Below are 17,873 nucleotides of genomic sequence, written 5' to 3'. Positions count from 1 at the left end.
TACTTTAAAAAAATTTGTAATCTTTGCTTTAAAAAGTAGTTTCTTATAAAAGTGTTTCTTATAAATATTGTTTATTTGTAAAATGTAATTTTTCAAAGGAAAAAATTGATGTGCAAGGAAGTAAGTTCTCAATGTTATACTTTTTCAGTAGAAATGATTGCAAGACTTTATTAGTGACTGAAAAAGAAATAAGTGAATACCTTTGATAAATTTATTATTAAAAAACATCTTAATAATGTTTAATATTCACTAGAACTTATAAAGTGACCTTATCTGATCCCATGATAATGACTGGCAATTGTACGCATAAGTCTTATTGGCAGACTTCTTTCTTTTATACATTATAATGAATTTTTGTTATGTTATGAAAAATAATTTGAAGTATAAATTGTTTAAAATAGTCGTACATGTTACATATTTTATAATTAGTAATTATCCGTAATTAATGATGACCATTTCTTATGATTCCCAAAAATTGTTGTACTGTACATTACAAACTTGTTTCTCCCTCTATCTTAAGTCCTTTTATTATGATTTCTATTGGTCCATTAGATGAAATACATTATTGTGTAATTTCAATAATAAAAATTTTAATTATTTGTCCTTTGACCCACTGAATGTGAAAATAGGAGGAGAAAAGATTATGGAGGTAGAAGAATTTTGTTATTTGGGAAGTAGAATTACTAAAGATGGACGAAGCAGGAGCGATATAAAATGCCGAATAGCACAAGCTAAACGAGCCTTCAGTAAGAAATATAATTTGTTTACATCAAAAATTAATTTAAATGTCAGGAAAAGATTTTTGAAAGTGTATGTTTGGAGTGTCGCTTTATATGGAAGTGAAACTTGGACAATCGGAGTATCTGAGAAGAAAAGATTAGAAACTTTTGAAAGGCGGTGCTATAGGAGAATGTTAAAAATCAGATGGGTGGATAAAGTGACAAATGAAGAGGTATTGCCGCAAATAGATGAAGAATGAAGCATTTGGAAAAATATAGTTAAAAGAAGAGACAGACTTATAGGCCACATACTAAGGCATCCTGGAATAGTCGCTTTAATATTGGAAGGACAAGTAGAAGGGAAAAATTGTGTAGGCAGACCACGTTTGGAATATGTAAAACAAATTGTTAGGGATGTAGGATGTAGAGGGTATACTGAAATGAAACGACTAGCACTAGATAGGGAATCTTGGAGAGCTGCATCAAACCAGTCAAATGACTGAAGACAAAAAAAAAGAGAAAAAAAAAGTCCTTTGACATATTGATTAATGAAGTAATGATAAAGTTGATATTGTTTGTAAACTGTTGACCAGAAAATATACATGGTTTTGAGCATACATTGTTATCCTTTTTTTCAGAAATTTTCTTATACTTTTGCAAAAGAAAGACAATTTATTTTACATCTTATATTCTTGTCCTTGTCATGTGATTAAAGTTATATTGATATTTTGTACCAAAAGCTTAATTATGGTTTTAGTAAAATTATGAGTTAGCAATATATCATAAAACATAAAATTATGTACAGCTCTCAAATACTTTTTTGTGTAACTATTAAATAGATTAAAGAATATCTTTTTGAAAGACATATAAATAAAATGTCTACTCTTATATAAGTGAAACTACAACTAGTACTCCCAGTTTATGAGACTAAAATAGTAACTGTTTAATAAATTTATTTACCTTTAAATCAGAAATGTATACTGGTTGCTAATATTTATTTCAATTAAGTAACTTATTTAGAAATAAAGATATATTTATTCTAAAAATGAATTGGTGTAGTAAGAAAATCTAGCTTATTTATGGATCAGTTTGGAACCATTGCAATCAGCATAGAATGGGGAAAAACTAGTTTTTAGGTTAATAAATAAGTCATTATAGTATTTACTTTATATGTCATCATCCATATAAGAAATATAATTTCTTAAAATTCTATTTTCTATTGAATATTATGTATGTCCTATCATTTTACTATAATTTTTTTTTGGAAAGTCTTTTTTTCAAAATGTATTAAAATAATTTTTTATAAGGTTAGAAATAGGTTGATATGGAATTAGAATTTTGTATATTGCAAAATAAAATAATTAATTTCTCTGCTCCTTTAATAAAAGTAAAAAATAAAAATCGAAAATTGTTATGTACATGTGTTGCATTAACACTTTTCTATATAAAAAGAACATTTTCTTGCTGATTTATATCTGATGAAAACAATTGTTAAGAGATCTAAAATGAGATATTTAGTCTCTTAATTTTGTACGCCAGTTTGCTTTCTTAAAACTTCATATATTAATTAAGTATAATCTCATGCAAGGTCTAATTTATGAATAACAATTCCTTAAAATCCATTTGTTTGTTAAATTTGTATGAACACTGCTTAAATTAGTTTTTGTCATAGCCTGTTATTTTCAGCATTAATTTTTTTTTATAAGTAATTAATTTTTGCCATTGAGTTTAGATGCCAAGGTTTACATAATAGTACAGGATATTGTTTATCATGAAGTAATTTTTCAGTTTTTCAAAGTGTTTACTAATTTCTTATATTTTGTTTCTTATGTTATAATAATAAGTATTATTTTATTTATATATATATATATATATATAGTATTTCTTAATATACAAGGGTTGTTTGAAAAGTTCATGGAAAGTCAGTGAGTTACTGTTACCACAGTGCGTTTTAAAGGGATTTTCAAGTAATAGCACTCTTTGGAAGAACGCACACCTAGTTTTGACTTGATCAGTTAATTTCTCTATGCTGGCATCCATTTGAATCAAGAAAATCAAGTGATTAATAAAAAATGTATGAGAATTTTGCGTGTTAATTAAAAATTACTTTAGGTAGGGCAGATCACCACAGGAAGTTAAAGAAAATTTTTATAAATATTATATAGAAGCTGCACCTTCAAATAGAATAGTTTATAAATGTTTTCAGTATTTTTGAAGAGGTCATATGGAACATAAATGATGCCGAACATTCTGGATGCCATGTTGAGGTCACTACTCCAGAAATGATTGATAAAATTAATGATATGCTGTTGGATGATAGAAGAGTGAAGATGTGTGAAATTACTAGTGCTTTGGGCATCTCAACTTAACGGATGTATAATATTTTACATCAACACTAGAACATGAAAAAGTTATCAGCAAGATGGTGATTGCTCACAATTAACCAAAAATAAAATCATGTGAGGTATTCCATGATTTACAGCTATTTCAATGAAATCCACAGGATGTTAATCATTGTTTTATCACTAGATGAAACATGGATATACCACTACATGCTTGAGACCAAGGAACAATCCAAATAATGGGTTGCCAGTAGGAAGTCTGCACCAAAGAAGGCAAAGACCGTTCCTTCAGTAGGGAAGATTATGACAATTATCTTTTGGGATTTGCAAGATTTACAAGAGATAAGTCTCATTGACTATCTAGAAAAAAGTTCAACAACTAGAAGCAAATACTATTTTTTTATTAGACCATTTGAGAATTGAGCTGCAAGAAAGACTTCCATGATCGGTCCACAAAAGAGTCGTTTTCAATCACGATAATGCACCTACTCATCCTCTGCAGTTGTGACCACAAAATTGATGGAATTAGGGTTTAAACTCATCTCCTATGCTCCCTATTCTCCAGGTTTGGCTCTTTCAGACTACTGTTTGCTCTCCAACATGAAAAAGTGGCTGGAAGGAAGGAGATTTTATTCAAATGAGGAGGTGATTCCAGGAACAAATGGCTATTTTGCAGAGTTAGAACAATCCTATTATTTGGAAGAGATCAACAAAATGAAGCAGTGCTGCATGACATTTATAAGCTTAAAAGAAGACTTCATTGAAAAATAAAAAAGGTTTTCCCAAAAAATTAAGTGGTTTTTATTCTTGCATGGATTTTTCCATCCTCCTCATATGTATTGAGTACTTAGGTTTCTACATTTATAATTTAGAATGTTCTGGAACTATTAATATGATGTCTATTGTATTCAAACAAATGAAATAAACCTTTTTTTTATTTATATGTAACTAGTAATATATTTTATTACTTTATTCATCGTTATTTGATTATTCGGTTTTACAGACTACAGATTACTAGAAGAAATTGGTCGTTCTGTTGAAAAATACTCCAAAGACAAGAGAATACATTATAATAAAATATACGATCAACTACCTACTGTAAGTTATGTAAAATAGGTTACTTTACTTTAAAATAAGTTTTTTCCTGATGCTTAGTAATTTATTTGATACTTTTTATCACATTACAGCTAATTCTTGATTATTCATGTTAACAATCTTGAAAGGAGTCACGGGTAATCCAGAATAAAGCAGAAATTTTAACTAACTCAACTTTCATGTTGAAACTAAGCTGAAATATCATCATTAGATTCAAAAGATATAGTATTGTGATACAACAACAAAAGAGTTTGCCAGTTTATTAATGGCCAGTATGTTTGCTTCTCATTAATTGATCTCAGGGACTGCCATTTTTTCATGATTCATATCTTTATCATACAGAAAAATAAATTATTAGTCATTACTTTTTTTTTTTAGATGCATTAAATACTTTCAGAGTTCTCTCTGTTCTTATAACAGATTTTTATAACAAGTATTTAAACATTACAACTAAAATTATTTATGTTTATAAACTTAACTTATTGAAATAAAATGAACTATTCTGTTGCTATTACAGTCTATTGACAAATAATGGAAATTTTGTTTTGTTATCCATTTAATTATATTTTTAAATATAAATCGTGTAACATTTTTGAATTATCTAAATTTAATGTATTGTTTTCCTAAGCTAATCCTCATGTATAAATAAATATGTATTAGTCTGAATATTATTCGCTTCACAACACAAAATATTTTAATATGGCCTCTTCTAAATTTTTTCCGTAACATTGCAGTAAGTGTTGAAATATATGATATGACAGTGTATTTGACAAATGAGGGTAGAATATATAAGCAAAGTTTTACACTTGAAGGGATTACTCTACAGTAACTAGCAATAAAAAGAACATAACATGATGTTATTGAAAAATGTAACATTCTTTACACTGACAAATGAAAATTGTCTAAAAGGAAACGTTACTATTTCATAAAGATTTGACTCCATATTCATCTGTAAGGAACACAGTTAATTATTTTATTCAGGATGAAAAACCACTCTATTCTTTCAGTCTCCTACATAAAACATATTCAGTTGAATTTCATTGCCCTGTTAGTATGAGTTGTAAAATTATTTTCATAAATGCCACTTGTATAGATATTAATAATTTGTTTGACAGAATTTTGTTTTTATATTAACTGGTACTTTATTTTTCACTTAGCTCATTCATGATTATTAAGTAAGTTATTGGTATGTTTAATTTTCTTACAGCACTTACTTCGTTTACGAGCTGCTGCAAGTCGACGAAATACTGTACTCCAGTTTTTACCAAAAAATTTTGATAGACATAAAAATAATACAACTTTTCTTGATTATAAAACTCAGGAGCTTTTGTGGAGGATAGAATGGATTTTTCCACAAGCTGATTGTGCTAAATATATTGACAAAAGGTATAAATTTTTTTGAAATGACTATTTTTTTAATTGAACATTGTATTATTATTCTGTATAAGATGAAAGGTAAGTATTGAGATTTCAGTGTACAAATTGTTAATGTTACTTTGATAAATCACAAGATGAAAGCATAGGAAATGAATATGAGGCTTTTACATGTGTCAGAGTCAAGAAGACAACTTAGTATCCCATTAGTTTTTAAGGATTCTGATCATACCAAGCATCGAATTGAATATTATATTTATCAAATTCTACGTTAAAAATTCAAAATGGTTTCCTTTCTATATGAAATAACTAACTAAATTAAATAACTTATTAACTAAGCTAAACTATATAGAAATAGTTCTGGTAAAGGATCTTTTGGAGCTAATTAGCACTACCGTTTTCAGTGAAGTTGTCAGTATTATCACTTTTAATTTTACTTTATTTAAAAAAATTAGATTGTTTAAACATGTCATTTTAACAGATTTATATCATAAACTACATTTTATGGAAAGTGTAACAATAAACTTTTAAAAATTACTTATGAACTAAATCCAACTTATGTTTGTGTGTGTATGTTTTTATAATAATCTATTTTATACAAAATATTCAATTGCACTCATTTTGTGGTGGTTAGAAAAGCCTATTGATATGGTTAGATATCCTTAAACAAAAAAAATTAGCCATGAAGATGCTGAATAATAGCTCATAAAATATCTTTCAAAAGGTCATGCCCAAAATGAAGTAAATTACTAGTCCTTATACCTAACTCAGATAAATTTAATTTTTGCATTTATTTTTTTGTTTAATTTTAAAATAGCCAATATTGTTTATTTTATTTTTTAATTTATTTTGATGACAACTTTTATTTAATTTCTTCAGTTTATCAATAAAAAGTTTTCTTTATCAGACTGTGAGAAGCTTGTTGTAAAGAAAGAAATGCCAAAGAGACATAAAGAAATCATGACGAAACATACTTTATTATTATTCTTCTGTATGGAGCCAAGATATGGGATACAAACCACCTGAAGAGAATAAGAGAAAGGTCAGGTTTGTAAAATTAAATTCCTAAGAAATATGGTGAGAAAAACAAGAAAAAAACAAATACAGAATGATATCATTAGATAAATACTAGGGTTGAAAGACTTCAAAAGCATTAGAAGAAAATAGATTAAGATGGTTTGACCATTCAAACAGGATGCAAGAAAGAAGAGTAGCTAAGGAGTCTTTAACTCTGATATACCAAAAGGTAGATCTAGGAGGAGATGATGAAGACATAATTAAAAGAGGTTATGATGTTAAAATTTTCATTGAAGAAATGTGGATGGACAGAAGATTGCAGCAGCTGGTCCAGACTCTGACCCAGAAATGACTGGAAGTGTAACTGGTAGAAGAAGATCAATGAAAAATATAGGAATTAAAAAAATACTTTTAAGCAAAATGAGAAAGCAACAGAAATTAATTGATTTGGCTTTAGTATAAGAAAGTTTATATCTGGTTACAATTAACAGTTTTTCAGTATTAACATTTTTTTTATGACTGCCCTGATATTTAGTTACCAATTCAAGAAATCTGCCAACTACTTAAAACTAGGTCTTACCATGATTAATGCTAGTTATCTTTTTTTATATATAGTTTTAATCCTTTCTCATGAAATTTTCTGCCGCTTATGTTGTCACTACAATATTTTTTTCACAGAGTGAAGTGTCATCAGGGCCCAGACACAAAATTTCTACAATAGGCATTTAACCAAACAGCATCAACGTTAAAAATTTAGGTCACAGTAATATAAAATAATTAAAATCAACCATTAAAACCAGATGTAAAAATTAAATAACAATATAATGAAATAAAAAAATAAAATGAACAGTTTTAAAATGTACAGTATCATAAAAAATACTCCTCATGCAGTTCAGCGCAGTTGTAAAGTGCCTATTATAATCAAATATTTGAATATGAACAGAGGGACTTAAGAAGTCATAAAACATTCGATAACATCTCATTTTTCCCTAAGATATTTCAGATGTTAGCTCGTAGTGTAAACTTCTGATACAATGCTGCATAACAGACACATTCTACAAGGATATGGTGCGATCAAAATGTGTGCATCAATCTGAGTCAATATTTTGATTTGGTCTGAGTCAAATATTGGTAAAATTTTATTTCTATTTTGATTAGTTGTTGGTACTGATTGCTTATTGTTTGATTTATTCTTGTGTTGTTTATTTTAGGTATTTGACTTATTGTTAAATTACTTATTGCAATATGGAGCTTTGTAAGTTATTGATAAGTTTTTCTAACTATTTTATTTCAGTGCTTGTAATTGTAATTTATTAATAGTAAAATGGTCACTACTAAAAGGAAATTATTGCTTTGTTAGCTCAGGTGAGTGAGAGCATTAATAAAAACATGAATCAAATGGAAGGGTGTATATATAAAAATATGAATGAAAATGTGAATAAGCTAAAAGAAGAAATGGATAATCATACGTCTTATATTGAGGATGAATTAGGCAGTCTTAGTACTGAACTTAGAGAGAAAGTAGAAAGTGCTAAGTCTGATTTAGATGGTTTAAAAATAGATTTTAATAAGTTGCAGGATAGGTTGGTTATGGCTGTGCTCCGATGATGCATTCGGGACCCTCAGGTATGAGTGAAAGGGGGGACGCGGCGGTTTGCCGGCTATGCGCAATGCGTAGCCGACAACCTAGTGTAGGGACGGGAAGGGTAGCCTCTCAGTTGAGGGATGTAGCGGTCGCCCAGAAGGGGGGCTACTGCATCTCAATGAAGCTGGGAGGACCCTGATGGGAAGCCAAAAACTGGCAAGACAGGGGGGCAGTCGACTGCCACGACACCCTGACATTCCTGCACATAGCCTAACGGCAGAGGCCGGGGATGTTGGGGGTGTTTAAAAAAGGATTAAAAAAAAAAAAGGTTGGTTATGGCTGAACAAGTAGTTAATGGTAACATAGAGACTGATGTAAATAACATTGTAGATATTATCCATAGAGATATCGCACGGGCAATGGAAGTAGCTCGTAGCACCAAGTAATCTTATGTTAATAGTTGACAGGAGCAAAGATCAGGCACATCGATGGGACATCTGACTGCAGTAAAGCCATCAAAATTTGGCAGGAGTAAATGTTGGGCTGCCTTCAAGCAGCAATTCAAGGTGACATCTATTCATAATGGTTGGACGGTACCGCAGAAGACTATGTTTCTGATCACCGCACTTCAGGGCCAGGCAGCAGAAGTTCTTCAGGTGTACCATCCACATCCGGCTATGATGAAATCATCGTAACACTAGAGGGTCACTTCAGAGCTGCACAACTTGGTGGCTACCTGCAAGTATGAGCTATGGGGATGAGTCCAGAAGACCAACGAGACCCTGTAGGAATTCTGCAGGCCTCTGTCATCGAACTGTTAGGTTAATGGGCATTACTCAGACCGCCACCATGATACATTCAGGAGGAGTTAGTGCACGCCTTCATCAACAGGCTACGGAACGCCAAGATCAAGAAGCACCTTCTTCTTGGGTCATCAAAGTCAGTCAACAATGCCCTTACTCAGCAACGGGAGGCAGCTGGTGTACTGTCTCTTCATACCCCTTCAAAGAATGGGAGTTGACTGCAGCAATGAATCAGGGAACGGCATCAAGACTTCTATGAATGCGATTACAAGAATGATTACAATGGGTGATAGAAGAATACCTGCTACAGTATCAAAGAATAGGGATCGACCGTCCTGTGGGAACTCTGGTGGAGCAAAGCATTTGAAAATCAACTGCAAGAAGTGAGAAGGCAACTAAGAAGCACTAATCAGTGGATACCAGTAAGTTCATCATCATCACCTCGTTAAGTTTTGTTGAACATCTCGATGCTAAGAAGAGGATCCGACAGCTTGATCATCAATGGTGTAGTTGGAGATCGTCCATGTCAGATGGCAGTAGACACAGGAGCATTGGCATCACTAGACCAGACATCGTCAATGGATGTGAAAAGAAGAAGCTTGACTAGCCTTATGTCATCAGTACTGCTTCTGGGAATACACTACCAGTTATCAGCGAAGCTCGCGTCGTGTTGTGGCTTGGCCACTGCTGTCTACAAGCGTGGGTATTCGTCTCAGAAATTAAGGATGACTTCATCCTTGGTCTGGATGTCCTATGAGATTGCGACATGAATGTAGATGTCGGACAGCATCTCCTGCAACTAGGTAGTGAAGAAGTAGCGATGTGGAGTCCGGGGAAACGAATCACATTCAGCAAGAGTGATAGCATTGTAAGATGAGACAAGACCGGTATGAAACGAGAAGGTGGTTATCATGACCGCTAATATTTCCACCTCTAACAACTGGTATTGTATTACTATGACAATGAAATTAGTTTAATGTTCATTCAATTCTATTTTCTGCACATACCTTTGCTATTCACAAATAAAACTAGCCTACAGTTTATGAATGAATTTAATACTTTACTCATTTCACTAATTGTCTATTGTAACTCACCAAATAACCTCCTGCATTCTCCCACTGTTCACACTGGAGTGCTTGTGATGTCACATCAAATACTATTCTGCACCCTACAGTACTACACGTTGACAAAAACCCTCTTACAATCGCACCAGATACAACCAGCAATATACCTATACTCACGTCTTCAAAACTCACTTAATAACTCCTCGTATAAACTGATCTTAGCTCATCGCTCCTGGAGTATTTATACTCGTATCCTCTTTATCTGCAGAACCAGACCCAAATTCCTTAAATGTTGAGGTATGAGAATTGATCGTCCTAGCCCTTAAATTTTCCCATAAATTCCTACTCTAGTCCGGTAATTCTTCTCATTGAACAACATCTGTTGACCATTTACTAGGGGCAGTATTACAAAGAACAATTGTTAAACAGACCTGTTAGCCTTAGAAAAAGAATTCCTTTTAGTTCTCTTCTGGATTCCTTTTAATGTATTTTCTACTACTTTCTTTTTAAATGGCAGGAATTTGTTAATCAGGTCCATTATACTAGTCTTGTTACAATATTATTTAAAAATATATATCAGAACTATATAGTAGAATGGGATGGGAAATAGAGATAAGGAACATAAGTAAACATGAGTGAAAAATAAGGGTGCAAACCCTTATAGAGGATAGAGCAAGAATAAGCTTGCTACCTGTCTTATTTGAATGAAGCCATCAAAGAATAAAAAAATAGAAGAGGTTTTGGAATTGTCAGATATTTATACCAGAATAATTTTGTCGTGAAACTTTTTTTATTGATAGATCAGACATGATGATAAAATTATTAGTAAGGTAAGGAATTCAAATTTTCAGGTTGTGGCAATTTATGAAATAAATATTAAGGGAAAGACTAAGACATTTAATAAAAATATATGGTGGCACTATTAAGAGATTCACAGGAAATAAAGTGAAAGAAGACAAAATTTTATAAAATTATGGCTGTAGTGAAACTTGGGTTTTGAAGGCTCCTGATAAAAATTGTCTGTAGGGAGCAGAGGTGCACTTTCTTTGGTCTGTAATCAAATTTACAGAAAGATACAAGGGATTGTGCCAGTGTGCCAACAGGTAAATATATTTAAATGTTTTTACTTAAATATAAACAATTTTAATAAAAAAATCACAGTACAGAAACAGTTACAAACATCATATTAACAAAATGGATAATCTTCCCAAGAAATGCAGTATAATTATAATATAAGCCAGTGTATATAGAGATGGTAGGTAGGTGACCTAAGAAAAGGTGGGTATAAGTATCATGACTGTAGCCTTTAAGCTTGCAACCAGTTGAAAGACCTAAATGTCAAAAAGTCAATGACCAGAACTCCAATAAAAGGAGTTAATCCATAATCTTCTACACTACATTTAAGAATGTTGCATTAAGTGCCTATTGTTCAATTTCATATTACCTGTAATTGTATAAAGGTATCATAATCGCTCTAATATTTTGCATTTTCATTTGAATATTGTAACTGGTAAACCTTCCTTCTGTTATTAAAATCTCCATTCATATAAATAAAAAGCGGAAGCTTTTAGTTTCATAATTGGATAGAACATGCAACCATGGTCTATTTATATTTTACTTAAAAGAATAAGGTGTATCCACTATTTGCTGTTTGGTGGGTGTTTGTGTGTATATGTTTTTTTTGCAGATGTTTTAATAATTAGTACAAATTATATTGGTCATTTACTGTTTATTTTGCTCATCACTTTTCAGTTTTATTAAAATTACAACTTTAATAGTATGATTGTCTTATTATCCATGCAATAGTGACCTTGTCTGTTAAAATGACAAACAGAAAATATAACACATGCTTTCACCTGATTTAAGCATTATAAGTAATTAAGCAGTTTTATAAATCAAACAGTATATTTTGCATCCTGTTAAAACTAATGTAGATAGTAAATTACATCAAATAAGTTCATTTTGACTAAGCGTCTTTGTTTAGTTTAAAATTTGTCATTTTGCTTTCAGAGTTGTTGATACTGAATTATTGGGCAACATTTTGGATAATTACATTAATCCATTGCATAATAATGATAAACAGTTACAATATTATCATGCTGCTGGACATTCTGGAATTACACTACTTCTTATTGCTGAAAAAGTTCCTGGACAAAGGTTAATAATAATAAGTATACTTAAATAATTTAATTAAATTATTTTTATCTAATTTTAAAATAAAGAAAGATAATTAGATAAAAAAAAGAAGAAATTAATTTACATTATTGGGGTAGATGTACGAGGGTCATTCAATTATTAAAAAGACAAACAGCTATTCAGCAAAAATGGTTATTAAATAAATATAATTTTTTGGTCTACTTTTCCATGTAATCCCCACCAACTTCTCCGCACTTGTCTCATCTTTTTACAAGTCTTCTTATTCCCTCAGCAAATATTTCTTTACCTTGATCTTGAAGCCAGTTTTGTACTTTTTTCTTACCTCTTCATTGTTATTGAACTTGATGCCATGCAGAGCTTATTTCATCAGACCAAAAAGATAAAAATCCAAAGGGGCAAGGTCAGTGCTATAAGGTATGGCATTTTTCACACATGCTACAAAGCATTCATCTCATCATTTGCGGAGAAAAATTGCTTAACTGCGAACTCGGAGGTTAAAAAAAAAGGGCTGTAAGGAGGATAAAGCAGGAGGTCCCAACCCAGTTTGTCAGTAGTTTCCAGCATCAGTTGGGTTGTATGAGGTCGAGCATTGTCTTGAAGAAGAAGCATGCCCTTCCTCTGCCATCCTGGGAAATTCCTCTTCAACACGGGCTTGACTTTGTTCTCAATCATGGCTGAGTAGTATAGTCTGTTGATAGTGTGTTGCTCCTCCAAATAATCACAGAAAATTGGACCATGGGCACTCTAAAAGATGGTTAACATGACCTTATTAGCCGATGTTGCATTTTGAATTTCTTATGGAAAAGCAATTCAGGATCAGGGTGTTTCCACTTCATGCTCTGACGCTTGGACTCTGGCTTGAAATGATGTATCCAAATTTCATTATAGGTTAAAATCCTGTCCAAAAATGCAATACCTTTGTTATTGAAACAGTTTTTGAGTTTGGTGCAAGTATAAACTCTCTCGGCTATGTGATGAATGGTAACCTTTCTGGAAACCACCTTGCACAGTCTTACAGTAGTTCAGTTTATTCTGAATGATGGAATGAGTTGTGCCAACACTTACTCGACATTTTTCAGCAATTTGTTCAACTGTAAGTCCTCAGTCTTGGATAAGTGAATCAATATGAGAATCTAATGCCGAGTTCAACACTGTTACCAGACGTCTGGAGTGGTGCTCGTCGGTCACACTTTTATGGCCACTTTTAAACTTTTCTACCTGTGCTTAAAAACACACAGTTCATTCACCTATTGCCGTATTGTTTGTTCATCTGAGAGAATATTTCTGATGATTGGTACACTTTCTGAACGTAAAAATCGAATCACAGAACGCTGTTCTTCAAAAGTACTTTCTTCGAGTGGACACCACACCATCTTATCTAAGACTTTAGAGATCATATTCATGTAAATATTAATTGAACAGCTGACTAACACTCTTCGCAAGGTTGCCAACTAACACTTACAAAGTTTCAATTGCTTGCGTTAAGCATTTCCTTCATTAAAAATGTTTGTTTAATTATTGAATCGCCCTCAAAAAACCATGTTTATTATTTTCTACTAATTATTTACTATTTCATGTTGGTTATAAAGCTTTGCAATTGGCATTTACCTGAAAAAAATAATAATACACTCTTGACCAGAGTTGATAATTAATGATTAAATAACTGAAAACTAAGCAGAAAATAATCAATACATTGTATACAAATTGTTATACAACAAGCTAGCAATCTAAGCAAACAATGAAGGACTTTTAATCCTTGAAAATTTTCTTTTATGTTTTTAAAAATTACACATCAGAATAAAAGCAACTACTTTTCTTTAAAAAATAAAAATACAGAGTATATTATTTTAATGTCTGGTTATAAGTAATAAATATAATATGATATTTAAACAATTTCACTTTATAAATGACATAATTCAACATAAACTAATCCAATTTATTGCTCTGGTTTAGGACTAGAATACGTGTTCAAGTTTTGATCTCAAAATTTGATGAAAGATTTTTAAGAATCATTGTCAGTACTTCCATTTCAATAACAGCAAATCAACACACTAGTAAATCAGTGGTAAAATTTTAATTTCTGATGAATTTTTTATCTCTTAACATTGTTTATTGTTAAAAAATGTTTATAAATGAATTTTCTGTACATTGTGCTTTTCCCATTTCACTTTAGAATTTTATTATAAGTGTTTCATTAAAGAATTATGTACGAAATTGTTACAGCCTGATTGAAGAATATAAAAAATAAGGACATTAGTGACAACTCAGAATTAGTTGAAATTTTAAAATAGGTTAAATAAAAATAATCCTGAAGGGAAATAACTAGAAATAATATAAAAAACTTTATTAACAAAGATACAAAACAAATTTTTTAATTAATCAGATAATGAAATCATTGATATAAGAGGGCTATTCAGAAAGTAAGGAACGTTGTGGAATTTTAAAAAACCAAGTACAAGAAAAACATTTTATTATATACATGTGAAAGAGATACTAAAATACTACTTTTCAACATAATCACCATACAAATTCAGGCACTTATCATAGCGGTGGACAAGCTTTGAAATTCCTGTGTTATAGAATTCTGCCGCCTGTGATCTCAACCACTCAGTGACGCACCCATCTTGAACAAAATTTGTGGTAGGATAGCTTCAATGAAACAATTTCAAACAATAAAGTCCGTGAAACTTGTGGGAAACATAGAGAAAGCTCAGTTATTGTGAAACGGCGGTTTTCACGAATCTTTTTGTCAACTTTGGAGACCAGATCGTCAGTCACAATGCTCGGACGTCCACTCTTCTCTTTATCGTGAACATTTGTTCAGCCATTTTTAAACTGAATGCACCACTTCCTGACAGAACTTTCACTCAATACGTTGTTCCCGTACACTTCACACAGTTCCTGATGAATTTCTATTGGTTTTAAGTTTTTTGCCAACAAAAAACGAATCACAGACTGCACCTCACAACTGGTGGGATTTTCGATTGCAGCACACAATTCAAATTTGTATATAAAAAACAGGCAGTGCGGAGATGTTCCCGTTGTCACGGCTGGATGCTGACTGAGGTGCCGAACACGAGCACACCAATATATATGTGATTGGCGTGCGGCATCAGGTGGAAACGTTCCTTACTTTCTGAATAGCCCTCATATGAAAAGGATTATACAGAATTGTTAGCAATGTAATAATGAAAATGATTTAGGGCAGTCAAATTCAGGATAAAATTTGTTATAGTTAAGAGCTTCAACAATCGTTTTCAATGTGAGAACAAGCTAACAGTTAGAGAAAGTTATGAAGTTATATTTTAACTAACAATATATACACCAGATTGTTGATTTTCTGAATGCAGGTGTCATCAGTTTAAGTTGAGGGTCATCTTCAGTTGACTGATGACCATTTTTAAATCATTCATATTATTGTACGTAGCCCAGAGAATAATTTTCGTAATCTTGTTTCAAAAATTGAAAGTTTCTGTGAAAGTTATCCCCAGTTTCACACAAAATTTTACATTGTAGCACTGCTCTCAAAAATTGCACATTACAAAAATTGCTACTAACACTTAAAGAAGTTGCAGCCAAATAACAATAACAAAAAAACTAAATGAGATATCAACAATCTAAGGACATATGGTTAAAGAGGAGGTTATGCAGAATACAATGCTGCCAACCACTATTCACTAATATTTCTGTTGGTACGTAATTAAAGATGTTTGGTTATTTTCTGAACAGAACTTGTATCATATAAAAACCTTGTTCCATCATTCATTAAAAAATGTTCTTTTTTATTTTAAATTTTCTTTTCAAATATTTCTAATTGTATAGCTTTTAATTCTGTTCAACATTAAAAAAATCTTAAGTTCAATATCTTGAAATTAATAAACCAGTAATTATTGCATTTTTAGTATAACAAGGGAATTCCCATGTTTCCATTTATTTTTAATTTTCACATCAGTTTGCAGCCTTTCAACTGAATGCAAATTTTTCATTTACCTGAATTAGGATAATTTTGAACAGTTCAGATTAGCAGTTGGTGTCCTTATATATTTATACTATATCTTTATTAATAGTGTACATTCCATGTATATTCTTCTTTTCTTTTTTTTTTAACTATTCTGTAAAATTATGAAAAAGAAAACTAAATTCTGTGTAAAACAGAAATACTTTCTGACATATTAGATGTGATATGATGTGTAGCGTTCCAATATACATTTATGTAATAAGCAGTAGTGAAACGTTTAAATGTCAGTTATTTCTAAGAATGAGTTAAATCATGTTGATAATTTAAATAGCCATCCTGTATTCTAAGTTAAAAGAAAAACAAATAATTTAACTTTTGTATTCTGGATGTTATGATATTAAATTTATAGAAATAAGAATAATGAATTACTTCTGCCATTGTAATTTTACTTATTTTGTGTGTTTCTGAACCGGTCACTAGGTTTAAAAAATATCACTTGTTAATATTGTTAATATTAATTGTAATATTTTTGTGATCTGCCTATTAAAAAATCTAATATTTTAAATTAAATATTATATTACATACAAATATTTAATTACCCCATACCTTAACACATAAATATATTACCTTAACACATTCACTACCCCACAGCTGTTGATATACATTTATCCCTCTTGCTAAAATATATTTTGTTCAGATGTCGTACAATATGTAGACTGTTCCATGAAGAAAAGACTATTTTGGGAGGTAATTCTTGAATTAAAAATATGGGGAAAAATATGCTTTTTTAGTTATGACTGCTGAAAGATTTTACCCTGATTTTGCTTTGTAAGTAATAAACACAGTAACAATATTTTTTGAATGCTAATTATGGTAAAAAATTAGTGTATTTATTTGTTATTTGACTTGAAAATTATTTAAAAAATGACTCCTACAACTATATCTCTAATGTTTTTTTGAAAATTTATTTAAATAAAAACAAATATAGATAGTGCTATTTCATATGGTTAACCTACCACTACCACTCCAGTGAAATGACTGTACCTTTACCCATCCCTCAATAATTGTACAGTCAATTACACATAAATGAGTCATCTGCTGCAGACAAAAGTTATCAGTAACAAAACCTTATTATTCATATATAAATGCATACATAAGTATGCACTTTATGTTCAGAATTATTCATAAAAAAGAAATGATTATATAGGTTTATAAATATTATTATTGAAGTACTAATATTATGTGAACACCTTTCTTCAGATCATCGTTATTGTTCACTGTGTTCATATCAACAACACATTTTATGCGTTGTGATTTTTTAATATATAATAAAGCATATAAAGTCCTTTTGTTAACAACATGTAAATTACTTGACTGAAAATCAAAAAGCGGAGTACTTATTATCGATCCTAAAAAAATAATAGGAAAGTTTAATGTTGTGACGGGAGTTTCGAACAGATCTATAAATCGAATTAAAGCAGAGGCAAATAAGTAAATAATGCTCCTTATCACAACATTAAAGAGAACAAAGCCCCTAATTCGAATTTAAAAAAATCAATATGCAAGACTAGTTGAAGTCACATGGCATTCTTTTCTGTGAAACCGATCCTAAAGTAGAACTTTATGAAATATATAGAGAACATAAGATGTCAAGTTTTTTCAGTAGACAAAATCATTAAAAGCACTGGTCCAGCTATTTTACAACTTCTCCCACACTCCCGAGCTGAACCCAATAGAATTGATTTGGGCTGATGTCAAA

The 17,873-nt window shown here is 31.0% G+C and overlaps 1 protein-coding gene across 1 annotated transcript in view; it reads left to right on the top strand.

The window, feature by feature from the left end:
* Positions 1-17,873, top strand: part of LOC142327406 (box C/D snoRNA protein 1) — a 33,663-nt gene that overhangs the window by 6,547 nt on the left and 9,243 nt on the right. Inside the window, exons 3-5 of the mRNA XM_075370440.1 lie at positions 4,065-4,159; positions 5,364-5,542; positions 12,010-12,156. Coding sequence (XP_075226555.1) covers positions 4,065-4,159; positions 5,364-5,542; positions 12,010-12,156 — 421 coding nt within the window. The remainder of the gene's footprint in view (positions 1-4,064; positions 4,160-5,363; positions 5,543-12,009; positions 12,157-17,873) is intronic.

This window comes from Lycorma delicatula, chromosome 7 (assembly GCF_047948215.1).
Source record: "Lycorma delicatula isolate Av1 chromosome 7, ASM4794821v1, whole genome shotgun sequence".
NCBI classification, from domain to species: Eukaryota; Metazoa; Arthropoda; class Insecta; order Hemiptera; family Fulgoridae; genus Lycorma; species Lycorma delicatula.
Note: the sequence above shows the minus strand (reverse complement) of the source record. Positions and strands in the feature narration are given on the sequence as shown.